The 27,839-nt window shown below is 39.6% G+C and overlaps 1 protein-coding gene across 1 annotated transcript; it reads right to left on the bottom strand.

The window, feature by feature from the left end:
* Positions 1 to 21,731: 21,731 nt before the first annotated feature.
* On the bottom strand, positions 21,732 to 24,618 carry trmt10b (tRNA methyltransferase 10B; the record flags this gene model as incomplete). Its single annotated transcript, XM_083905551.1, has 8 exons — positions 21,732 to 21,859; positions 22,190 to 22,313; positions 22,420 to 22,487; positions 23,129 to 23,207; positions 23,514 to 23,666; positions 23,760 to 23,893; positions 23,986 to 24,094; positions 24,487 to 24,618. 8 exons carry the CDS (start codon positions 24,616 to 24,618, stop codon positions 21,732 to 21,734), a joined length of 927 nt encoding a protein of 308 aa, XP_083761677.1.
* Between the last annotated feature and the right edge of the window lie 3,221 nt (positions 24,619 to 27,839).

The raw sequence follows: 27,839 nt of genomic DNA, 5'->3' as shown, positions 1-27,839 counted from the left end.
ACTTTTCTCAGAAGAAACCCATTATGTATCATACCACAGCACAGAGTCTAAACTTTAGGTAAAATCATTTTCATATTTCATATAAAAAAATGATACTTAATTCTTTACAGGTTTTACTATGACCTGATTGAATGTTCAGCTGCAACGTCATCAAAACCTTTTACATGCTGTACTTAAAATCATGTTATTTATCTTTTATTTACACTTCAAGCTGTAAATATGTTTCATTTATCTTCTGTACCATAAACATACCTTAACCATACGAGAAATAGGTTCTATCTTTGGGTTTATGTGGAATTTAAACCTGCAACCTTAAGTCTCTGGAGAAGTCACTTGAAGGTGATGAGGTAGTCTGGGTACGCTTGGTCATCGTGGAACACGATGTACATACTGGGGTTGTCCATTCTATCCACCACGCTATCATAGCGCTCGTGTGGCTGCTGGGCGTTGCGAAGAGGAGGCACTTTCATATCACTTTTCCCCGCCGTGTACACACCAGTCAGGACGCGAGCCACGAAGATTAACTGAGTGCCATCATTCATCGGCCTGGCATAGGTGGGGTTGGCTGAGTAGGTGGCTTTTACAGCAAAGTAGCTTCCATGACCAAATGAAGTCGCTGGGGACAAAAGAGACACAGAAACTCAAAATGAACTGTTTCAAAACAACTGATTTGGGGCCAAAACCTACATTGCTGAATCATTACCGTTTTGTCCAGCCAAACTTCGGTTAAAGCCAGTTTTCATGATGGAGTCACAGTTGTCCTGGGTCGTCCCGTGGTACAGGAGCTTTTCGCCTGCGCCACCCTGCTGTATGTTCTTTTGAGAAAGGTGATTTTTCTGCGCCTCAAAGGCTCGGCGGAGATGAACATTCTGCACGCGCTGGATCTAAAAGGAAAAGCATTAAATAGTGTGGTGTGAAAAGGTCATTACAGGGATGGGGTTGAGGTCGAGCCTCTGTCTACAGGAAAGGCTCCTACCTTCAAAACAGTGTTGGTGCAAGTTCGTTTGAAGCCCTCCTTTACTGTACAGTACTCTGCAGAAGAAGGCTGCAGTGTGAAAACCTTCATATTCTCCCCGACAGCCATGTTGTCCCAATACAGGGGGACAGTGAAGTCTGAAAAAGGGGAAAGCATAAATAAGAAAAAATGTCAGATATTAGGATAATAAATCAGATACTATCCCTACAAACCCCTCAATATAACATAAGAACAAAGGCAACCCAGTGTAAAGATAAATTAGTCAATCTCACCTGGCAGATTCTCAAGACGTTTTAACTGTCTTGTTTCTCTAGTTAAACTACGTATAGCCTCCATCTTCTGTAGATCCACATTCCACTGGGCACTCTGTATGTCCACTATCCCTCCCGCTATATCCTTATTTTCCAGCTTGTGGTTGGCTGATCTGGGGAGTCTCTCCCAGTTGCGGTTTGGTCCCATGATGCACCAAGCCACGCGACCGTACAAGTCCTCCTCCTCCCTCGTTCTCATCTGTTTCCTTAGGTTGCCATGCACGGACGCGTTAATCATCTGCATCACCTTGTTCACCCCATCTTTTAACCCGCTCACCGTCAAGCTTCTCTGGGCAGACTGAATGTACAGACACTCCGTCTCCACAAGCAGCTTCAGATTTGTGATGTCGTCCTGGGAGAAGCCATTGAGCTGCTCCATTGTGAAGGTCTGTGTGGAGCACTGAGCACAATACAGATCATTCAGATTCTTCATGGCTGCTTTGACATCGTCTCTGCAAAGAGCCAGGATAAGGAAGACGGACTGTCTGTTTGTGAAGCTGGTGTGGAGGACGCTTAGATCTGCGATCATAGAACTCTGTGATTTTTGTTCTGCATAGGGCAGTTGAGGTGCTGGCACTGTAAGAGAGGTCAAATCAAAACAATCAGTAAAATTCCCCAATATATATAAAGACAGATTTCTGAACAACGGCAAAAGAGGAGCGCTTCTTCTTAAAGTTGTTACCTGTGTTGAGCACAGCAGTGGAAAACACCTGCAGTGTCTCCACTTTGAACGCCAAGAAGACCTTGATCTTACTCAGGACAAGGCGGATGTCAGTGAGATGGCACAGGGGAGAGGACGATGTGCCTCTTTTGACTCCTCGGATGATGGCTGCTGCCACCACCCCAGGGTCCAACCCGCCCGTTCCTGCACAGATAGCAGGAATGGCCACGGACTTGTACCCGGATGATTCACAGTGTTGGATGATGGCGCACACCAGTTGCTCAATGACACCAGCATCTTTCTGTCCACACACATGTAAAATGGCTTTGCAAGGGAATGATCCAGGCTGGGTTGCAACAATCTGCCCACGGCCCACGTGTGCTTCATAACAAGAGAGAGATAAAAACACGTAAGATGCTGTTTAATGTGTTTTCCTTTAAAATTCCTACCTGATCTTTACTCACCTCCAACCAGTTTAGCCTTCACCTGTGGTCCAGCGATGGTTAAGATGTCTTTACAAACGCCAGCTGTAGAATAAAGAAAATAATCATTAACAGAGAAATAGCCTAAGAGCTAACACTCGAGCTAGCATCGCTACGAAGCTTTATAGTTAAATATTAGTTTGAACATGCCAATATGCTCACTATGACAATGCTACAATGTTGATGCTAAGAAGACTGCGTTCACCATGTTCCTCATCTTAGTTTAGAGTGTTAGCATGTTAAAGGTGCATTATGTAATAAATCTAAAGCAGCTGGCCATAAAATCCTCCTAATATGTCACAGAGACTCAGGAATAATGTTCATATAACAAACTGAACTCACCAACAACAACAGTACAGCCAAAATATTCACATAAAAAAAAATATTTTGCAGACTGCAAATCATGTTTATGTTTTGAAATCATGTTTTGCCATGTGGCGCCGCCTACCGCCGTCTACCATTCATTGCAGTCAGTAGAGTCTCAGCTGCCGAGCAACCACGGATTGCCAGTTACGTCAGAAAACAAAACCTAAAAGACCTCGGTATTTTGAATTTGAATGTAGTAACCATTTTTGGCCACATTCTTACATATGGCACCTTTAACACCTTCAACTAGATAGCAGCAAAAATAGCATAAAGTCATTAGCTGGTATTTGGTATAAACCAAAGTAGAATACAAAGAGAAAATAGTTATCGTTTAAACATTTTACAATAAATGTCAATTGCATGTTCAACATGAAAGGACAACATGCAATTGAGGGGATCAACTAATGTACCAGATTTTCAGCCCAATCATTGAGTAGATATATATACATATATATATATATATGTATATATAAAGTAGAAAAGTGGTAGATTATGCGCGTTTCCCAATCCTGGTCCTCGGGGACCCCTGTCCTTTATATGTTGCCCTGCTCCGACACACTTGATTCAAATGAATGGGTTGTTATCAGGCTTCTTTTTTTTTTTAAACAGGTGTGGAGCAGGGCAACATCTAAAACAAGTGTTTCTCAATCCTGGTACACTTTTTTACATATTTCCCTGCTTCAACTCACCTGATTCAAATAGTCAGCTTGTCATCAAACTGTGCAAAAGCCTGACAACAGCCCATTCATTTGCATCAGGCGAAACATAAAAAAACATTGTTTTTACTTTTAAGAACAATGACACTTAATGCATCGGTAAGTGTCATCGGCTACTTACCGCTCTCAAAATCGACAAAGTCGGTTGTGTTCACAACAGCATCTGTCGTCTCGTTAGTGATGTCACCGAACACCACCTGTAGTTCAACCCCATGTCCTACTGTCACTCTGATGTCATCCAGGTCACTGAAGAGGACTGAATATTTCATCTAATTATTTATTTGTGAAGAATACGAGTGGAAATCCTAAAAATATGGACGTAAATTTTGTTTATTGACAGTTAATAAAGCAGAGTGACTAGGTGAAATTCACCTTGACTTCCTGTGTTCATATTGAAGCTGAGCGATGAATAGACCTCATGGTAGCACTGTAAATAAAGACAACTGAATTAAACACTTTCTTATCTTAGACTTAATAATGAAATGTGTCTTACAGCAGTGTCAGTTTTCAACACTCACCTCCTCAGAGTCAGGATAACCAGGTTTAATGACAACATGGATGGTGGAGAGAGAACTCGAGGATGGGGACGATCCAAACTGGCATATGGTGTCTGTCAGAACCTCAACAGCTTCTCTCAGAGGGTATCCTATCGCTACTCCCGGTCCGATAACTGGAAGTGCGACTGAATGAAAGCCTTGTTGTACACAGAAGTCCAGACAGCTCTTCAGCCCATTTTTAAGAGCCTAGACCACAACAGAGTAAGTCAACTTGAGCAAATCAGCATTTTGGAGCGCATTAGTATTAGCTTTGCAAAGTTCAATGTTTGCATACCGTACAAAGAATACTGTGGTACAGTTGATATAGCGCTCTCATATATATATGTGTGTGTGTATATACATAATATACTGTGTGTGTGTGTGTGGGGGGGGGGGTGTGTGTGTGTGTGTGTGTGTGTGTGTGTGTGTGTGTGTGTGTGTATAGGCATCAGAATGCTTCAAATTGCTTCTTTGACTGTGGAGTGTCTGACACTTTCCAAATCTGAAAAGACTCAGAATGTCTTTCTCCGTGTCAGCAGATGAGGTTCGTGAGGCGAGCGAGAGGGCGAGCTACCGCGGCCGTAGCAGACGAAGCGGAGAGAGAGGAGGCGGAACTTCCGCTACAAGTAAAGAGACGCTTGATTTGTTCTCTCGCGTTTGTCTATACAGGCTCCGGTAGAAACATGGCGTCTCTCTGCTAACAGTGGCTATGCAACCGCGACCCGCGACCATGTTATTTTACATGACTTTTTGAAACACTACGAAAATGAAACAAAAACTATTATACATCGACTAGACAATGCAGGAGCACATAATATGTATAAAAAAGTGGATTTTGGGTTATATAAACCCATAAATACTACACAGTGTCCCTTTAAATCCACAAGGTATTGCTTTACCTGCACGCTCTGACCTCTGACTCTATTCCAAGGCAAACACTCGATGAAGAAGAGCTTGGAGCAGCCAAGAGATGGAGGCCCAGCAACCTGCAGAACGTCTCCGGGGTTGATGGTACAATTTGCCGCCACAGAGTGGAAATTTGATTTCAATTGGTTCCCTGCTTTAGTCGATAGACTTTTACCAATTTTAGTAGAAGTTAGATTTTTGTTGACCATAGGGACCACCAACACGTTCACCTGTGGAAATAATGTTAGAATTAAATGGATGTAGGCATTATATTGGTAATGTTTTTGCTGAGTTTAGAAGAAGAATATACAGAAGACTAACCTGTTCATCTTCCAAGCTGCCAACTGCTATTTTCAGGGTTGTTTTGTTGACGGCAACATTCTCAACAGTGTTGTTCTCCTGTTGGGCCATGGATGGGCTTGGTAATGTGAATGTAACATCTTGAGAGTTCACACCGTGTTGTTCTCTAATGAGAACCTGATAGGAGCTCTCTACCAGATCCTTGCTGACTTTTCCATCTGTTTGGAAGTACCGCTGAGCCCCAGGTCCTTCTAGAACTAGTTTGTCTATAGCCATGGTGGATAGAACTGAGGTTAGGGACTGCTTGACCTCCTGGACATGACCACGTGGCCCAGAAATGTGCACACAAGGATTCGGGAAAGATGAGGTTTTTATTGTTACTCTCGTGTGCTTGAAGCCAATCAGGCCTAAGAACTCATCAAAACAGTCAACCAATTCAGGGTGGGGGAGCTTCAGTACTTGTGTTACAACCTGGTTCATTTGGAAGTCATCTACAACTGCTTTCAGCCTTTTCACATTTTCATTGCAGCCCACAATTCGCACCTCACTTCCTGAGGTTTCGCTGGCACTTGTGATGAAGCTGAAGTCTACTTTGACCTCTCTACAGTTTAACTCATTCTTGGTTTTGATTAGGAGTTCCTTCAATGCGTCCAGATCTGCAGTACCCTGCATCATCACTGTGTCCACACTCAGGTCTCTCTTCAGTGCGACTTCAGCCTCATCCAGAGCACCACATGACAAGCTCGACAAAACAAGGCATGAATCGACTGTGAGGGAAACGGGATGTCTGAGGCTTTGCTGAAAGCGAGCTTCGTACTTTGAAATCGCACCACTGGATGTTACGAAGGTCAATAACTCTGAGGGGAGTGTAACGCTCTTTTCCACTACCTTTTTGATGAGGTCATCAAGTTTATTAGCTCCTGATTGCACTTCCTTATCAGCTCCCTCCATGATGATCCAATCATTATCTCTGTAGACTTTAACCTCTGGGTAACGCGCCTGCATTTCTCGACTGAACTCTTCTTCTACCAGTTTGTATTTGTTCTCCACAATTGGAAATTCCTTTCTGGTTGGTAAACTTGTTTCTATGATTGCTAGCATCTCCTTCACAGCCTCACTTTCTCCCACAACCACAGAATAACCAACCTCTCTGTACACTTTGATATCGTCTGTCTCAACAGCGCGATGCTGCAGTAGCATTTTGTTTTGCTTGTGTTCGACAACATGATGGCAGGTGTAGCTCTCAATGAGACCAATAAAGATGCGATCCACCTGAATCTCCCATTTCTCTGCAGCACCAAAAGCTCCTCCTGGACCCTTCTCAATATCCCCCCTGACCATTGCCTCCTCTTCATCAAAATTTAACTCCACTCTGCAGCCAATGGAGTCGAGTTGTTTCTGTAATATCTTATTTGCTTTAAGGTTGTCCCTCAGGTAATACATGAGAAAAACATCCATCTTGAAACTCTTCTCAAGGCATTTTGTGTTTGTTTTTGTAAATGTCTGGAAAAAGAGAAAGGAGAAGAAGAAGGTTGATATCGCCGAATTATGCTTACAGCTGTTAATAATGAAATGATTTCACAGTAACTGTGTTACGTCAACGTGTGATTTGTTTGCACTGTTCAGAAATCCACTCAAACTAGTTTGTCCAGTTTATGTGGCTCAGGTGTTTTGGCTTAACCTGAATGTGAAAGTGTCAAAGTTTGGACAGGGAAACATTTATCTCACCTGTGTTGGGGGCTGATCAGGGGTCTGTGGGGAATTTGTCCGGCTCAGGGTCAAATCTAGTTGTCCAGAAGGTAGCGAGATTGTGTGAAACTTCCTCTGCAGAACTCTTTCCTGGTCTGTAAAAGAAATAAAATGGCCACAGTAACAATAACATTTAAAGGATGTCCTATCAATAACTGCTCTTGGGATAAAGCGATTCCTTACCTTCTATTTCCTTGAAGCAGATTTTGTACATGCTGCCCCCAATGCTTTCAAGTGCAGCACAAACACCTCCCCCAGAATCTCGTTTTTTCTGAAAGAATCTCCTTATCTTCTCCCTTTCTTTGTTTGTCAGCTCCCTCGCTTCAAAGAACAATGGATGTTGGTATTCGTCCATTTTGACACTTCCAGACAAACTGAAGTGAGTGCAGTTGCTCACTATCTGCACTCCTGCTTACAGGAAGACGTCTAATAAGTAGAATGTGATGCCTGGTGTTATAACTCATAAATTCAGGTGTGTTTTGAAGTGGTTTTCTTTCACTTTCGCTTCCTATAAATGGTCTGTCCCTGTGATTCATTTCCTGCAACTGAACACACCCAGTGCCTGGGTAAATAGTTTACCGGCTGTACTGCTGTGCATATACTGTGGCAGGTGTTTGTTGTTTGTACTGTTTATTCCAAACATGCAATTAGTACAAGGCTTCCCGATTATTACTAAACAAATTATTTGCACAACATAATATAGAAATGAAACTCCTTCCTTCAAAACTCCTCCCTTGATACTGTAACGTAATTAGCAGTGACAATGGTATTGATGAATGATATGATTGTGTTTCCACTGGTTAAGGAGCATCTTACCCCCATAAACCAGGGGTCCGTTTCACAAAGCAGGTTTAGTGAAAACTTTGAGTCTGTTAACCCTGAAATGAGGGAAACTCTGTGTTTTCCGTTTCACAAAGGGAGGTAAGTCAAACCAGAGAAAGAGGAGTAACTCTAGCCTGTTTCACAGAGAGAGGTAACTTAAGCTCTCGGTCAGTTACCATGGTAACATGCTCTTTGAACCTAACCTGGTCGGGAGCAGGTTTTTCTCCGCAAACCTTGAGTTTCTCTCTGTCTCCGCCCTCTTTCACACACACACGGTATTTGATTTCCTCATTCATTCAGTCAGTCAGCAGACTGTTGAAGTCTGTTCTGCGTCTACATTAGAAGTTATATTAGGTGGAGACTATTTTCACTACAGTTCGGTAAAGTTGGAAAGATATTCACAGATTCGGACTTTCGGCTTCAATAGCTTGTAAACGAAACGTTCTATGAACACAAGCGTAGTCTCTTCTCAATCAGAATTGTGTACTAAATGAGCTACAGTAACATTTTCATCCAACAGACCTGAATTCCGGGCTGGAAGAATAACATTATTCTCTATGCGCGGCGACAGCGAGACGGATGTGAGGCGAGTGCCCAGGGACCGTCTACAAATGGCAACACAAGAGCAAGATGCTGCAAACAAAAATCAATAACTCTGCTGTTATACAGTACAGAGACTCCAAAATCACTACACATACCAAGGGTCTCCTCATGGTCATACTACAACAGCTGTTTTGTCAAAATGTGCCTTTTTTGAATAAAGTGATTTTTTATCTGTATAAATTGTTAATATCTACCAATATTAATCAATAGCTCCACTGTTATACAGCACAGAAACTCCAAAATCACTACACACACCAAGGGTTTTCCCATAGTCATACTACAACAGCTGTTTTGTCAAAATGTGCGTTTTTAAATTTTAGTGATTTTTTATTGGTATAAATCAGTAATATCTAACAATATTAATCAATAACTCCACTGTTATACAGCACAGACACTCCAAAATCACTACACACACCAAGGGTCTTCTCATGGTCACACTACAACAGCTGTTTTGTCAAAATGTGCCTCTTTTAAATTTTTGTGATTTTTTATTGTTATAAATCATTAATATCTCCTAATATTAATCAATAACTCAACTGTTATACAGTACAGAGACCCCAAAATCACTACACACACCAAGGGTCTCCCCATGGTCATACTACAACAGCTGTTTTGTCAAAATGTGCCTTTTTTAATTTTTTGTGATTTTTTATTGGTATAAATCATTAATATCTACCAATATTAATCAATAACTCCACTGTTATACAGTACAGAGACTCTAAAATCACTACACACACCAAGGGTCTCCCCATGGTCATACTACAACAGCTGTTTTGTCAAAATGTGCGTTTTTAAAATTTTGGTGATTTTTTTTATGTGAAATAATTTTCAATAAGTTTGCTACTGTACATTGAAGAGATACATGTGTGGCTTTTTTTATGTATGAACTAATATTACCAAATTACATTGAACGAGCAGTCATCATATCACTTAAAAAAACTGTAAATGGCTTTTTAGGGATGGGGTGGTCAATATTTAGTCAATATTCATTGTTAAAAGAGGACCACTACAAATTACCAGCTGTTGGTAAAAATGAGTGGCAACATGTAATCATTACAGGGTTGACAGTCAGCTTACCCAGCTTCGTAATTGACAGTTTATGGCTGTACTAATTTAAATGAATATACAAATTCAATTTCTGTGCTTATAGATATAAAATGACCCATGGGTGCAACTACATTATCTGTACTTACAGTATATTACACCAACAACCACACTGAACTTGGATAGAGACAAAAACACTTTTATAGACTGATAATGGTTTTGGCAATGCATTTCATTATTTTTAACGCATGGGAATGCAAGTCCAAAAGGCTGCAAAAGATTGGGGCACAACCATACCATCCTCTTCACTGTATGATTTAAGCAGGACCCATGCATGCTAACCAGACCACAGGCCTTCCTGGGGCATATGTACAAGGACAAAAAAAAATGATTATGATTCATTTTGTCCAAAATAAGAGGTGTAGTGTGACCACGGGAAGGTCATCTATGACTGATGTGAGTTTGGTGACTCTACAATGTACAGTAGCAAAGTTATTGAAAAAGATTTCACATAGAAATTCACCAAAATTCTAAAAAGGCACATTTTTCCAAAACAGCTGTTGTAATATGACTATGGGAAGACCCTTGGTTTGTGTAGTGATTTTGGAGTCTCTGTACTGTATAACAGTGGAGTTGTTGATTATTATTGGTAGATATTAACAATTTATACCAATAAAAAAATCACCAAAATTTAAAAAAGGCACATTTTGACAAAACAGCTCTTGTAGTATGACAATGAGGAGACCCTTGGTGTGTGTAGTGATTTTGGAGTCTCTGTACTGTATAACAGTTGAGTTATTGATTAATATTGGTAGATATTAATGATTTATACAGATAAAAAATCACTTTATTCAAAAAAGGCACATTTTGACAAAACAGCTGTTGTAGTATGACCATGAGGAGACCCTTGGTATGTGTAGTGATTTTGGAGTCTCTGTACTGTATAACAGTGGAGTTATTGATTTTTGTTTGCAGCATCTTGCTCTTGTGTTGCAATTTGTAGACGGTCCCTGGGCACTCGCCTCACACTCGTCTCGCTGTCGCTGCGCATAGAGACTCATGTTTCTCTTCCAGCCCGGAATTCAGGTCTGTTGGATGAAAATGTTACTGTAGCTCATTGAGTACACAATTCTGATTCGAAAGAGACTACGCTTGTGTTTATAGAACGTTTCGTTTACAAGCTATTGAACTCGAAAGTCCGAATCTGTGAATATCTTTCCAACTTTACCGAAGTATCATTTACATACACAACCTAATCCGTCCTTACATTTAACTTCGGTAAAGTTGGAAAGATATTCACAGATTCGGACTTTCGAGTTCAATAGCTTATAAACGAAACGTTCTATAAACACAAGCGTAGTCTCTTCCGAATCAGAATTGTGTACACAATGAGCTACAGTAACATTTTCATCCAACAGACCTGAATTCCGGGCTGGAAGAGAAACATGAGTCTCTATGCGCAGCGGCAGCGAGACGAGTGCGAGACGAGTGTGAAGAGAGTGCCCAGGGACCGTCTACAAATTGCAACACAAGAGCAAGATGCTGCAAACAAAAATCAATAACTCTGCTGTTATACATTGCAGAGACTCCAAAATCACTACACACACCAAGGGTCTCCTCATGGTCATACTACAACAGCTGTTTTGTCAAAATGTGCCTTTTTTGAATAAAGTGATTTTTTATCTGTATAAATCATTAATATCTACCAATATTAATCAATAGCTCCACTGTTATACAGTACAGAGACTCCAAAATCACTCCACACACCAAGGGTCTCCTCATTGTCATACTACAACAGCTGTTTTGTCACAATGTGCCTTTTTAGAATTTTAATGATTTTTTATTGGAATAAATCGTTAATATCTACCAATATTAATCAATAGCTCCACTGTTATACAGTACAGAGACTCCAAAATCACTACACACACCAAGGGTCTTCTCATGGTCATACTACAACAGCTTTTTTTTCAAAATGTGCATTTTTAAAATTTTAGTGATTTTTTATTGGTATAAATCAGTAATATCTAACAATAATAATCAATAGCTCCACTGTTATACAGTACAGAGACTCCAAAATCACTACACACACCAAGGGTCTTCTCATGGTCATACTACAACAGCTGTTTTTATCACAATGTGCCTTTTTTGAATTTATACCAATAAAAAATCACTAAAATTTTAAAAATGCACATTTTGAAAAAAAAGCTGTTGTAGTATGACCATGAGAAGACCCTTGGTGTGTGTGGTGATTTTGGAGTCTCTGTACTGTATAACAGTGGAGTTATTGATTAATATTGGTAGATATTAATGATTTATACCAATAAAAAATCACAAAAAATTAAAAAAGGCACATTTTGACAAAACAGCTGTTGTAGTATGACCATGGGGAGACCCTTGGTGTGTGTAGTGATTTTGGGGTCTCTGTACTGTATAAAAGTTGAGTTATTGATTAATATTAGGAGATATTAATGATTTATAACAATAAAAAATCACAAAAAATTAAAAAAGGCACATTTTGACAAAAACAGCTGTTGTAGTATGACCATGAGAAGACCCTTGGTGTGTGTAGTGATTTTGGAGTCTCTGCAATGTATAACAGCAGAGTTATTGATTTTTGTTTGCAGCATCTTGCTCTTGTGTTGCAATTTGTAGACGGTCCCTGGGCACTCGCCTCACACTCGTCTCGCTGTCGCTGCGCATAGAGAATAATGTTATTCTTCCAGCCCGGAATTCAGGTCTGTTGGATGAAAATGTTACTGTAGCTCATTAAGTACACAATTCTGATTGAGAAGAGACTACGCTTGTGTTTATAGAACGTTTCGTTTACAAGCGATTGAAGCCGAAAGTCCGAATCTGTGAATATCTTTCCAACTTTACCGAACTTTACATTTAGACATTAACAACCAGAGTCACGCTCTCACATCACAGCAGAAATTGTGTGTTGCGCTGCGGTTTTTTTTAATTATTATTTTTTACTTACAAATGTACAAATATTTCTTTTATACAACGTCATAGATGCAGAGCACTTGAACGTGATATAAAGAATGAGAAGTCATATATGTGTGAAAACGTCATTATGTTGAGGATAAAACAACTGTACAGTCAAACAGCCACTTCATATTTACTTTATGTAAAACATGATCAAAATGAGGTTAATCCCATGAGATTATACTGAGGTCTTACCTGTTTGAACAATGTTTTTATGTTTCATCTTAAACTGCTGCCAGCTGTGCTTCTCCCTCGCGAGATTACACTTAAATAAATAAATAAATAATCTACAACTCAAGCAGTTTCCCGCTGTAATATTATTGTGATTGTGCAAAGGACGACATTTAAACTTCCTCATCAGCAGCAGTGTTCTCTCTTTTGCTGCTGTTACACTTCCTTCTAAGAAGTTTCTCAAACTCACCGTATGAGCGCATTAATATTTCCAACTCCAGTGGGTGAAGAACGTCACCCTCCGCTTCCCCGTTGTCATGGTGACTCGTTGAAACGGGGCTCCATTCATGCTGTCTTTTTATACTTGTGGTGCACGCGCTTAACTCGAGGTGAAACTACTCCGAGTTGAACAAACTCAAATCAGCTGTTCTGAAACCGAAAACTCAGAGTTTCCTATCTCAGAGTAGATCAACTCAGAGTTCAGGGTTAGACTCAGAGTTTGTTGAACCTGCTTTGTGAAACGGACCCCTGATCTTCTGTTATTGCCATGTAAAACCACTAGGGGTCATACTGAATCTTGCACAGACACAAAAACAAAACAGAAGCTGTAAAGTAAAAGTAGCAGACATCATAAATACTAATAACTTATACAACTGATTGTTTTTTATTAATTTATTCATCTTCCAATTTGCCAAAATGTTCCTCATTAAACTGTTTATTATGACATTGCAAATATGTTGTTTATAAAAATCTCATATTTTGACAGGAAAGCAAATCTAGATTCATTTTATACAGAAGGCCTATTGTTGGAATTGTATTTATTTTTATTTATTTTCTTCCTCAAAGGGATAACATATTATGGAAGGATGACGTAGTAAAAACATGTCAATGCTTCTCTCTGTGTAACTGTTCCACTGTCTGTGCTGTGCTGCTACTATGAATAGATTTTTTGGGGGGAGGAACGTATTATAAATATAGAATTTCCTTGTCCCCTGCAGAAGGTTCTCTGGGAAAAAAATGTCAATGATGAAAAGTTAAAATGTTACAGAGTCAAGTTACCCATGCCGGTACTGGATTCAAGGTTGAATTTGAATTGGATTAAATTATTGATTGTATTAATGAGAGGGACTAAATTGTTCAAAACTCTTGTACACAGTCTTACAGTCTATAAAGTAACTTAAACGGAAACTTAAGTAAAAGTACCAGGAAATGACTTTGGTAGAAGACTTCAACTTGTACTTTGGTAGAGAGAGACAGTCAGAGTAAAAGTTGCAAGAAATATAAATCACAAAATATGGATATTTTTGCTTAAGTACAGTAAAGTATTTGTAGGACCACTGTGTTCCTTTGTGTGAGGGCACTTAGGACTGAACAGTTTAGGGTCCTTTCCATGTAGGTGTACTTTCATTAACCAGAGGGAAGGGAGTTTTACCGCTGCGTAGCTTGAGTGCAAGTGAAAGCACACGTAGGCTGAGTGTGTGGGCATGTGAGATGACAAGCGATTTCAGAGCAGTTGAGGAACTGCTCAATCACAAGAGTTCTCTTTTTTTAGGGAAGTTATCTCTGATTTCTCTTCTATATTGACTCATGCAACACATTATTTTTGCTGCGTCCCCGGGAAAAGTTGTTGTTTATATAAGTTGATTTTTAGTGTGATGTCAGCACACTGTGTTTTTTGTGTTTTAAACTGTTGTAAACATCCTGTCTGACTAAAAAAAAATCACTGCAATGACTCAAAAGACCTTTCTCTAACTCTCTACCCGTTACTGTTATTTTTTGTTATTATTATTTTGTTGTTGTACGGCGACCTTGAGTGTCATGAAAGGCGCCTTCAAATATAATGCATTATTATTATTATTATTATTAGACCCTGAAAGCACAGAACAATGTTTGAACTGAGCTTCCATCACTTCTTCACATAACTCAGGTGTGTGCATGGTCTAAAATCATCATCTAAAACAGCCATGTCCAAAGTCCGGCCCGGGGGCCAATCACGGCCCTCGGTCAGATTTTGTACGGCCCGCAGCTTCAGTTCTATATTGTATTATTTATGGCCCAGGAGGGACTGGGGCAGAAAATCGGCCTCAATCGCATATCATTTCCTGTTACCTTATTATGTTATTATGATATCTGACTCCAGATGTGAAAGAAATGCAGAATTGCTTCATTTGTTCACTCAAGGACAATAAAATTATTATAAAACATGGCCTTTGTGTGTAAATTTGGCTGTTAAAAAGACTACTATTGGCCCCCAGAAATCTTTTCATTATCAAATTTGGCCCTCGTTAGAACAAGTTTGGACACCCCTGATCTAAAACCATCGTTCCTCCTGGACGTTTGATCTCCGCCCTTCAGGCAGGTGCAATACAGATCATAACCACACTGCTGAGCAAAAGTGACGCGCTGATAAGATGAACAGTTACAGTACCGGCCTCAACGTCATAAACATTTGTTGTGTCTGTCATTAGAATCCTGGAATGTTGATTTATAAGAACAAGGAAGTAAGGTAATCACGGAAACACCCTTACCCACTGACTTAAATAAGCAAAACGAATACCTATAAAATGGTTGTTGGGGTTAATGTATAATGTTCTATATTATTACTTTATTGTTTATTAATTATTGGCCCAAATTGAAGAGTATTTATAGTTTTATTGTCGTTTTATTACTTTGATCAGTAGAAATTAAAAGTCCCCTCAGCCTTTTAAGGTATGACACCTTTGCAGAGTCATTGTCTACTGTAATAGCTCATTTCATTTCTCCAGTCATGTGGACTCTGACAGAGACTTGATGACCCACATTTGTTATGAAGACACATGTTTTAAGTCACAAGGGAGGGAGTAATATTTCTTGAGGCAACCCAGAAAGCACTTTATCTGACTTGAGGTTTAGCCGCTGTCAAGTTGATGTGGTTTCTGCCTGTCTGCTTTTTTGTTTATCTGTCTGGCATCAAAGGCTTAAGCAAACTGTGGTTGACACCAACACAGACACCAAATCTTTTTAAATTGACTAGATGACAGATGTTAAACAAATAATGGAACAGCTGCCATTTGACAAATTATGTTTTTAGTTATTCAAAATTTGATTTAAAATGAGAGGGAAGTGGTTTTTACACTGGCTAATTATTATTCTTTTTTACATGAAATCACTTTTTTTTTTTTTTTCTTTTTTTTAACCTGTCCTGTCCAGTACCTTGGGCATGCACTATGGTTGACTGCATGTCTGTTGGTGTTGAACAGATTTTGCTGTTTGCAGGGCGAGTGATTACAGCGCTGTAATGCCCGTCCTGCTATTTATGTTTTTATTTATTGGGTTGTGTGGGAGGACCGGGCCAGACAGGGGGGGTGGGGGTGAGGGTGGGTAGACAGACAAGGGAGGTGTGAGAGAGATGGGGAGAAAGAGGGAGAGATAAGAGAGGGGGAGGGAGGGAGGGAGGGAGGGAGAGAGGGAGGGAAAGAGAGACACTAGATAGAAATTAGTAGCATAACACACTAAGGCAGTAATGACAACATTACAACATTAATAACACTGATATGCATTTGTATTACAGTACCATTAGAATTTGTTAACAACCACATATAGATAAGGTGATCTTGTCTATAACGGTTGTATCAGTTTATATTGGATCTATCATGAACCAGAGTTTGTCTGTGTGTGTATCTGTATGTCTGTGTATTCGCGCATCCATATATATGTATGTGCGGAGGTTGTCACTTGGTGTGGTCGGGAATCGGTGGTGAAACCGTGTCGCCGCCCCCCAGCCCCCCGGAAGGAGACCGGCGGTAACCCAGGCACACGGGGCGTCCACCAGCCCCCCGGGCCCGGAGATACCCGCCACCGCCCGACCCAGGGCCAGCCGCGAGTCCACCCCGCACAGGACCAGGGCAGGGCGCCGCAGATCCGGCGCCCCCCACGCGCAGAGCACGCCCCGAGGGGGCAGGAGACGACGGCACCACAAGCACAGACCAGCCCACCACACGCCGAGGCAGGTCCTGAGGCCCCAGGTCCCCACACCCGGGACCCACCCAGGCCCCCAGGGCAGCCCAGCCCATCACCAGGGACAGTAGAGCCTCCCCCAGAACGCCCCCCCAGGAGGCAGGCCGGAGCCCGCCACAGCTATCCCCGACGCCTACCCCGGAGCCAACCACATGACTTCCCCCCCAGAGGGGAGCCGGCAGAGGCTCATGTAGGGATCCCAGCCGGGGGCCCCCAAGGAACAGGAGGCAGCAGGGTCCCAGATCCGCCCCGGGCAAGCCCCCTCACGCAGGTATGGGTCAGAGGCCGTAAGGCCTGTCACAGCGGACCCCACGCCCACCCGGCACAGGGACCCACCGTCCACCCAGGGCAGGGCGCCCAAAGTCAGCCCCCGCCGAGCGACCAGCCCGCCGCCCACCATCACCCTTCCCAGGAGTCATGGAGAGCCACGGCCAGGTCCCCCGGGATTAAAGTGATACATGAAATCACTTTAATCTGTTTGTATTGGCAACAATCAGTGTTGGTGGATCATTTTCGTATTGAAAGTCAAATTACTTTCAGTAGTCTAAATCTTAAACGGTTATTACTGTAACCTACAAAATTTAAATTTAAATAAAAACAAAAGGAAATGAATGGTTGGCTGTTACACATTGTACATATCCTGTCAAATTGAATTGCTTATTGAATAATCAAAAATAAGTGGGAAAAAAACATGTGGGCGGGAAATTTTATGTATTTTATGTTATGATAAAAAAATATATATTTCAGGCATTTCAATACAAATTGCTAATATTAGCTTTGGCTAAAATTCTACTAGCCATCAGATATGACTAGCTGGCTAAAATGGAAAGAAAAATAAAGCAAACAAAACAAAATATATTTAATTTGCATGTAAAATATGTCCAAGGTCTAATAAATGTTCAGTAATTCTACTATTTCCTTGCTTTTTAGTGGGGAGAAAGATGTGGGTCACAATATTTAATTGCTAATCCTTTCACTAATCGTCTCAGTCCTGGGTAATAAGAGTACACAGAAGTCAGCCAGAATGTTTTAGCAGAAAATGCGATATGCGTGCTGATGAATTACACATAAAATAACAATGCAACAAACTAAAAGTATAGTAGGAGAAGGACATACATGTTTATCCAGTCCAACCTCTATTCTTGTCTTTTTCAATGTAAATTCAACTTCAAATCAGGTCTCTAGGACTTTCTTACAAAACAAAACTAGACCAGTACTTGACCTTGTTAACATATACACTCAACACCTCACCCAACCGCTTCTCTATATCTTGGAAATCTAACATTTTTAAGTCTAAACTGTATAAACTGTAACTCCACAAAATTAAAGGCACATGCATTCTTGTGATCGTAAAGAGATGTCCACGAAAAGTGTCAGAAGTCAGAATTGTTCTGCTCAAAAAAACAAAAAATTTCTTGCACCCATCCAATTCTGCACTGCCACTGTATACACACAAACGCTCCCTCGGACAGGTCTGAAAGTATAGCTCGACACAGCCTGTTTGCTGATGGATGCAACATACAAATAATGTTAGATAATTTCATAAAGACCAAACATAGGCAGAATAATAACATTATCAACAACAAGAAAATCAAAAACAAATGTTATGCACTGCAGCTTTATCATTAAATAAGAATAAGCCTCCAGGTAATGATGATCATCAGTACAACAACACTACCTCACAGCAGACTATCACATGCACAAAACTGTATTTCCTCTTTCACAGTCGGGGAAAACAGAGAATTATTGTGCAGAATTATAATTTTTTTATCAAGCAGATGATCAATCATGAAGCTTTTGACCAGACGTGTCGACAGAAACCCCTTCGACTGTGTGACTCACATCTGTGGCCACTGACAACGAGTATATCGTAACTCAACCTCAATGTGGCCTGTGTGGTCTGTCCCTGAACTCACCATCCCATGACTACCTTCTGCCTGCACACGTGAACACACCAAAGTGAAACAAACACACACACACAAAAATCCCACAGTCAAATCTGTGCACCACATGATCACTTATTGTATAAATAGTGGTGGGAAGAATAATCCAGACAGTCGAACAGCTGTACATCTATCTGTGTGCAAGAACTGAAGCATCTGCCTTAACAAGATGAAGCTCTGCATCCTCTTCATGTGCCTAACCCTCTTTGTAATCATCAATGGTAAGAACTTTACAATATATGTCATTTTTGTCATTTTTGTAGATGCTGATTAAATTTAAATAGATTCATTGGGTTCTTGAAAATCAACCTTGTGCTGTTTTTCAAACACTGAAACGTTCTTTTGCTCCATCACAGGAGAATCAGGTCTGTTTTACTGTCATTTTTATGATAACATTGATAGAATTCAAGTTTATTAATTTCATATGGGGAGAATTCCTTGATGTGGGATCAATAAAATAAAATCTAATCTAAAAACAAAGCAAAACTGGGAAAACATGTGGAAGAAATAAATATATATTGTATGACAGTACCTGATTTGAGTGATGATCACTGACTGTTTCACTGTGTATTCAAACAGATTGTCCAGCATGTTGTAAAAACAGAGAACCATTACATCAATACGGATTTTCTATGTTTTGTCCGTTTTAGTCTACAGGGAAAATAGAGAAGTTCTCAGTATAAGGATGTCACAATGTCAAACCTGGTGACAGTGAGAAAGGGACCTTATCAGCATTTTATTCACAAATTGGCAGCCACGTGTAGGTCAGGTGTCGGAGTAATGTTAACATTTTAAAAGCAAGCTTTGATCGTCCAAGTAAAACAGTACATAATGTGACATACGAAACCTCTGGACAGAGCTGCTGTACGGGCTGTGTTTGATTGAAGTGACACAGTGTGTGGTGTTGTGTCGACAGGAATGCCTCCGCTCAGCAGGGACTACAACACACACTGCCGCTGCCTTCAGGTGGAGTCCAGGATCATTCCTCCGGATAGTCTGAGGAGCATCAAGCTCATCCCTGAAGGTCCTTACTGTGCAAACACGGAAGTCATGTGAGTGAAGCCTCAGTTCTCGCAAACACAGGTGACCAAGTGAGTGGTTGGATGGTTGGTTGGTTGGTTGGTTGGTCGGTCGGTCCATCAGTTGAATGGTTGGTGTCTGACTGACTGACTGAATGACTGTCTGAGTGGTTGGTTGGTTGGTTGGTTGGTTGGTTGGTTGGTTGGTCGGTCCATCAGTTGAATGGTTGGTGTCTGACTGACTGAGTGACCGACTGACGAGGTGATTGGTTGGTTGGTCGGTCAGTCAGTTGATCAGTTGGTGTCTGGCTGAGTGGTTGGTTGGTTAGTTGGTTGGTTAGCTGGTTGGTGTCTGTCTGAATTACTTTTATTGACTGAACATAAATAAAAGGATGTTGATTCTGTTGTATATAAATTATGTTTTAGCTGTGAATATGTTGTGAAGAATATGGAATGTCAGAGTTCATCACAATGACAGAGTGATGCTATATTTAAAATACTAAACTCCAATATCATCATTATAATAATCATTATTATTATTTTTAATCAGCGCTGGGCTGGCGAGTGGGGAGAAGGTCTGTCTGAATCCTCAGTCCTCGTGGGTGAAGAAGCTGGTCCACTTTGTTCTGCAGAAACAGCTCCGCCAGCATGGAAAAGCAGGCACCAAGAATCAGGCGTAAACATGCAGAGAGAATCTGCCTTCTGCAAAACTGAGCCACGCTGATTTACTTTAAAGATGAATACATGACAGCATATCTGTTTTGTTTACCCTTTAACTTCTCTTAACTCTTTACCTCTGCTCAAGTTTTTTTTTTACTTAATATTTTATACAAAAACATTGTCTGGATTTTTTGAGTTATATGAGGTGAGTGTGAAACGTGTCATTATATACTGTGTGTCAGAGTAAAGAATGAAATGTAAACTGAAATGTATAATTCTACACTGTTAACACAGGTTTTAATATAGAATTCCTTGTGCTAATGCTTCCTTGTTATTCTCCTTCTTCATTGCTGTTTTGTATCACGGTCCAATGTAAGCTCTAAAAACAATAAAACATGTTTATGATGTAAAATGAGTTTTATTGTGTGCATTGAGTCTTAGATGCGTTAGAACACCATTGTGACACCATTTTATTAAGTTACTAGTCATACATATTGAAGTCAGCGAATGCTAAGAATCTTTTTAATAAATTAATTTGTGACAGCAATTTTACACAATTGAATATTTGCCCCCTAGTGGTGAGCTCACTTATGTGAAGTCATCACAAATTGTTTATAGTCTGTATGTACATGTGCAGCCATTGCTTTAATTAGCAAACATCATTCAGTGAATGACACATACAATTAAAAAAACAGCAAGGATAATAAAATAAAGGAAATAAAAATATAAATGGCTAAATGGACAACATCAGCCTGATTTTTAAACGTACTGTAAACGTTTTGTCCCATTTCTATGGAACACCATACAAAATAGAACATAAATAGAACATAGTGTCCGTAGGAAGGCACAGAAAAACAGTATTAATTCATTGCACTTAAAACCTCACAAGTCCCTACAATTATTCGGTTATTTGATTGACGTTTACGAGGTCTGTTGAATGCATTCTCTAGCTCTCATGCGCTGGAGTTTGTATTCTTTGTTTTATTGGAGTGGATCATTTCCCTCTGACAAAATCACACCTGATGTAGAAAAGTAATTTAAAGTCTGTAACTTACTGCGGTGAAGTGAGTTTGATGAAAACACGGGCTGCTGGTTTTGAAAGAGTCTGTATGTGGATTATCCAACTTGAAACTTTCTTCACAGTGAGGTACCATCTTGTATTTTTACATTCTCCGTTGTATCTCATCAGAGATAATCCATTTCTGTCCTGAGCTTAAAACGCCTGCCATCCCTACTACAATTATAAATTAATAATAACAAAAAAAATATCAGTAACAATGCTCAGTTTGTGATTCCTGAGAAAATGTCACACAGTATTGTCTGTTTTGTGAATTTAAATCCCTGATAATTATCATCTCCAGCATCATAATGTGACGTTGTTTGGTTTTAGTGTAAAGACCAAGAAGACAGTGTTTTATCATTTTTCCCATTGCATCAGTTCCCCTCAGGTCACTAAAATTGTTTTTTTCTCTCTCTTTTTGTTCATTCACAAGAGCTCTGTGAGGTAGAATCATCTGGTGCGACGACATAACCCTTCCCCTGGGGGAACCATGCCTGCAGGGCTTCCGTCCAGCTGCCCGTGTCGCAGAAGGTCAGCAAAATGTCGAACACTGCGGACGGTAGGAGAAGAAGCTTAAAATCACAATGGATACATTTGCCAATTTTATAATATTTTGTCTAAATCTTTCCCAACTTTAATAAAGATCTGAGAAAATGATGGTGGAGTTGGATGAAAATATGCAGGTAAATAAGTAACAAAAGTAAATTTGCAATTCTTACACAAATTCTATCTGTAAAGATGCACAACATTTCCAACGATAATTCACAGATAATAATTATATTGTCCGAGATGTAAAACACAGAAAGGAACATCTATACCTGACCAGATAACTCCTTTACTAAATTACTGAAAGAACAATAATACTTAAATCAGCACTCACCTTGATTAACTGCCAGTATCTTTGAATGGAAATTTTTGCCGTTGCTTTTCTTCACCATGTACTCGTCGATGGGCAGCCTCACCGTGTAGACGCTCAGTTCTGAGGCCCGCGAGAAGCTCAGCTTCTGCAAATCAGGCACAAAACAATTGTTTTCCCTGCCACTTACAACATACTGTAAAACACATTTTTAAAAAAAAGCTACTTGGTCATGTTGAAGTTGCATATAATACCTTCTGGATGCTTTCATCCACAAGACCACCGAGGATGTAAACTTTGTCTCCATCCACTGTTTCCAGAGCTGAAATTACACAATATTTAAAAAATATATACTGTTAGAGCAAATCTACCTGTCAAAAACTGTGAATATGCAGATGTAAGTACAAGGTGTAAGTATATTTATTGACGAGTGCGGTACCCTCGCAACATGTGCCTGTTTTTAGTGTATTTCTTGGGTTTGTTGGGACTGCACACACTGCACCCCTTAGTAAGTCACTCGTCAAGTGACCCATTGTACAGTTATGTGTTTAACAGACAAAGAAGTGGAATATTTGTTGGTGCTGACCTGCTGTGCATGTGTCAGGTGATATTTCTGTCACATTTCTATCGATATCTCATGCATTTCTGATTCAAACTAATCTAATCGCTCACTGATGCCTTTCGTCATGTTATTCATATATATTTACAAGTTATAATATAGTTATTTTGTGTTTTATATAAATTCTAAAGTAGCGCACTGACAACTTTACAAAGATATTTGTCACAGTGATAAATCAGCATCATTCATTCTATTCCTGGACAGTAAAAGTGGTCTAATTGCTCCCTCTGCTGGCCACCTACATATTTTCTATGGAATTTCCCTGTGGGATTGACCCAAATGTCCAGCAATCATTCACTGAAGACAACTGACTCATCTGTAAAATGAATCCAAAACCTTCGGACCTTGTTCGGCGTCTGGTGAGAGGTAGACGATCGTCTCTGTCGGAAAAAAGTCCAGAAAACTTTCCTCTGTGATTTCCATCTGAAAAACAAAGCAGGTGAAGACTCTTTTACAGGTCATGTTTGCATTTTACCACGTTAGAATTAATTAACAAACATGTGCAGTGGGGCCTGACACCAGATAAGGGTGGGTTTTTAAAAATGCGAGAGGGCATCTTTAATAACAGACAAATAATGTTAAGATTGTTTCTGTTCATGAAGACCAAACGGAAGCAGAATAATAAAATCAACAACAACAAACAAATCACTAAATGTTACATACTGCAGCTTCACCACTAAAATTCCTTTACAAAAATGAATACAGATGTATAAGAATGACATTATTCACCATGTAGCTCAGGAAGCCTTCGTTCTTTCGTATGCACTCTCTGTAAAGACGACTGCCCTCCCTCAGGTCCGTCAGGAACAGGTGGAACGGTCGAGTCGCCTTCTTGTTTGACCCGTACACTCTTCTCAACTGACCGGCCAATCGACTTATCTCCTGACACACACACACACATATTGAAAGAGCAGAGTAAACAGGCTGTTTACATTCAGAGATGCTGTTTTAAAGCTTCCCCATCAGATTTCCTACCTTGTCAGACATGCTGTCCGTCATACTCAGATCCACACAGAGTTTGGATCCAGTGGACTGAGCCTCGGCTAAACGCTCCTTAGTCATCGCCTTCATGACCCGTTTAGTAAACTGAGGAACGTCAACGCTGGCGCCTGCATGACAGACAAACAAACACAGGAACTTTTCCCCTCAGTCTCTCTGAGAGCAAAACTACTATTTATGGTTCTTTTCACTGCTTCTTTACCAGACTCCCGCTCACGGTTGAGCCTCTTCCTCTGCTTCTCCTCTTTCCTCTTGCTCTTCTTCACAGCGAGCTGCCTCTGCCAGTTCCGCTGCTTCCTCGACACGTTCCTCTGTTTGTTCAACAACAACAACAAAAAACATGAGATCTACAGATTTCGATGCATATATTAGGGATGTCAATCGGTATCGTGAAAATCACTGGATCTAATATCAGACAGGAAAAAAATCAAAAAGCATGCTTCACTATGCACAGACTAAAACTGTAAATAAAAAACAGCCTTTTCATGTTTTGACATTTTATATACTATGGTCTTGTTAAAAATTACACTTTGTTTAGTTTTGGTTTTATGGCTGAAATGACAGATATTATAAAATAATTCTGTCTTCTTTTTTATTCTCATAGGGATAATAAAAGAACATAGGGTACAGTGAAATGCTACAGTGTACAGAGTGTATGTTTTAACATATTCTTTGTTTTTAAATGAAGGTTGAACTCACTTACTGAACACAGTGCATCTTCTCTCCCAGGCTTTTCATCCACCACATCAGCCTCCACTTGTATGTGAAGCAGGTCCATCTCCTCTGAAACTCCATTCAGCTGCATGTCACACTCCGCTGAGGGGATATGCGCCATTTGTCTGCTGCTCTCGTCTCGACTCGTCTCAAAAACATTACCTGGACATTCGGTCTTCTCAATGACGAACTAAACGCGACAAAAACATGTGTAAATGAGGATAAACGAGGAAGAAAACATATGTGAGTGCCAGAGACGGCAGCGACTTCCTACTGCGTACATGTGAGCGGCGCATGAGAATGACGTCAGAGTAAACAAAGTCGTCCATTTTTAGGAAAATATCCTCTCTTTTTTTTAAGTACGTTTCACGCACAACTAAATAACTTACTTTGTATTCATTTATGTATTAGGTATTGTATTATAATTCGTTCTGGGTTTAAAAACTGCTATCAGTAACAGTGTAATAATATGTTTCAAGAAAAGGAGGGCGCTGTATGACAGTCAGAGGAAGTCACACTGATTATTATGAGGAAAAGTGACTCGTTGGAAAACTAGGACCTAATTTAATGCAACTGTAGGTTTAATAAATGCAGTCGGTGCTCCGTCTCTTCATACGCATAATACAGGTAATTGGATAATTAAATAACACATGAAATATGTACACGCTTATTTTACGTCTGTCAGGGTTTTTCTGTGTGGTGGTGACAATGGAGTGAATGAAGCACTGTATGCTTTCATTGTATTTTAGTTTATTTCTTCAAAAATAAAAACATGACGTTATTGTATTGTCCAAGTTATTAAAAGAGGTGTTTTAATGTATGTTATTTGTGTTTTAGACTGAAACCACAGACTCAACTAAAACCTATTAAAATCATGACATTTTGTTTGGAAAGGGGTGGGAACTACAGTGTAACTCCGTGTTTCTCGTCGGACGTACAAAATGACGCGAGTGTTTACTCCTTAATTTCGGCATTTGTCGACGTTAAATCGTAATTTTCACAACATAATATATGTGAAATTATCATTTTCCCACCTTAGTAAACCCTGTGTGACAAATACATAAATTAGACGCGCACATGTTGTAAGAAACATGTTTCGTCTCGTCTTTAAAAACACGATTGAACGTCGGTTGTTAGCAATTGAAGCTAACGACGCTCCGCAGCAGCCAATGAGAGTGTAAGGAATGAGGGCTGTGCTGCCGAGAAGCATTGTGGGTATTAAAGTTTGATATCTTGGCAAATGACTGTTTTATATATTCATATATGGAGCTAAAGCTTCACTTTGAAACTGTTGGAGTCCCTGATAATGGAATAAGTAAGTGTGTATAACGTGATGAATTGTGTATGTTCTGGGCTGTATCGTGTACCGTGACAGAGACATACAGTGGTGACTCACTTATATTGAGACTGTAGCGTTAATGAAGTTAAGACTATACTTTCAGGGATCATTTCTATAGTTTCTGACTTGAGAAATGTGTTTCTAAATTGTTAGTCTCGCTAATCACGATGACGAGCTTTCGATACTTCTTTCTGAGCGCGAAGCGAGTGCAGAGACTTGAGTTTCTCAAAGGCTCTGTGCTATTGATGACCGTTCACTGTCTCTTTGGGGACAGTGAGGGAAGGAGTATGATCGGAGTGATAGTGCAAATATGTCAATATAATAACCAGTGAAAACAGAATTGTTAGTCAAATGTCCATAAATCGTGATATTGCGATAATAATTAATGATCTTCCTCTCCATGAATAATCAAGAGAATAGACCTATGATTATTCTACCGTGGCGTGACCTTATAAAATGGGTCCTGTTAAAAGGGCTCATATATATTTTCTGTACCCTGAAATTGACGGAGCTTAAAATAGTTAAATATAATTTTTTTAAAAAGACAATCTTGTATTAAGTATTTAAAAGGGATCATTCTTGAGTAAGTGTGCTAGTATTTTAAAAGATAATGACTTTGGTAAAAGTTGAAGTCACTTTTTTTTAATACTACTCAAGTAAAAGTCTTAAAGTATATGACATTTACTGTACTTAAGTATCAAAAGTAATTCTCTCGTATAAAATATACCTAAGTCTTAGAAGTAAAAGAAGTGCAGAGTTAGGATTGAGCTATGGTAGCTCAGTGGTAGGCTGAGTTGTCTTTCAAAAGGAAGGTCGTGGGTTCCATTCCTGGCTCTGCTAGTCAGTGTCCTTCAGCAATGCACTTCACCCCATGTTGAAGTGTGTGAATTGTGTTTTCAAGATCAAGATTAGAGAAGCACAATATAAATACAGACCATTACCAACTCTTCTTCTGATTTGATTTGGTAGTAATGAGTAACAAAGATAGAAGAAATGCTGTGGAGTAAAAGTACACAATTTATTTAGGAAATGTAGTGGAGTATAGGTACAAGTTGCTAGAAATACAAGTAACAAAGTACAGATACGTGAATTTTGTACTTAATTACACTAAACACTGCATACAATACTTTGTTCTCCATAGGTTTGCTACTACTGATGCACACTCTGCAGCCACTTTATTAGTTACACCTGTTCCTGCTGTAAACAGGAAAATGAATTGAATATTCTCTATACTATTGTTGCTGTTGTTGTCTATACAGTCTGTTATTATTATTAATATGCCTGTTTTCATAATATATACATGATATTTTCAATAGATATTATTGTATTCCTCAAGTGGAAAGTTATTTAAAGAGCTCAATAAACTATTTCCATCAACATACTATTTTTAGAAAGTGTTTAAACGAACAGTGGAATGTGTAATGTAGCTTTGATGGTTGTTTTAATGTATATTGTTTGGGGGGTTTTTAGTTAACCCTCAGGGGTACCTCGGCCCTTTTCGTGGCTTTCTGTTTTTTAATTGTTAAGCCATTTTGTCTGTGTTGAATGGATATAGCTCAAATTTTCCAAAGGTTATTCATTTTAGAAACTTTAGAACTGTCATCTCACTTTCTTAAATTAGCCTAAAATGGCTAAGCAGCGCGAGAACTAACAAAAGTGTTCTTCGTGGCAGAAAATGGCCACCTTCCCAAAAACTGCTATTAAAAACATTATATATTAATATTTTTTTCCACTTTAAATTGTCACTCTTTTAAAGCTACTTCAGCCTGAAATATATATATCAAATATTAATAATATTTTTAACATTTTAACCCTTTAAAGGCAGGTTTGTTTTCACAACTGCACTTTAAATGTAATATTTTTATATTTGTCCACCAGGTGGCGCTATGTTTTCCCATTCAAAGCATGGAGCAAAGTTTCACTGTTTTCAGCACACATTTCTTGCTACTAAAATGATAATTGTGTGTCACTGTTGATGTTGGATAATGTGTATGTGTTAAAAA

The sequence above is a fragment of the Microchirus variegatus genome, assembly GCF_963457635.1.
Source record: "Microchirus variegatus genome assembly, chromosome: 2".
In the NCBI taxonomy this organism is placed as follows: Eukaryota; Metazoa; Chordata; class Actinopteri; order Pleuronectiformes; family Soleidae; genus Microchirus; species Microchirus variegatus.
Note: the sequence above shows the minus strand (reverse complement) of the source record. Positions and strands in the feature narration are given on the sequence as shown.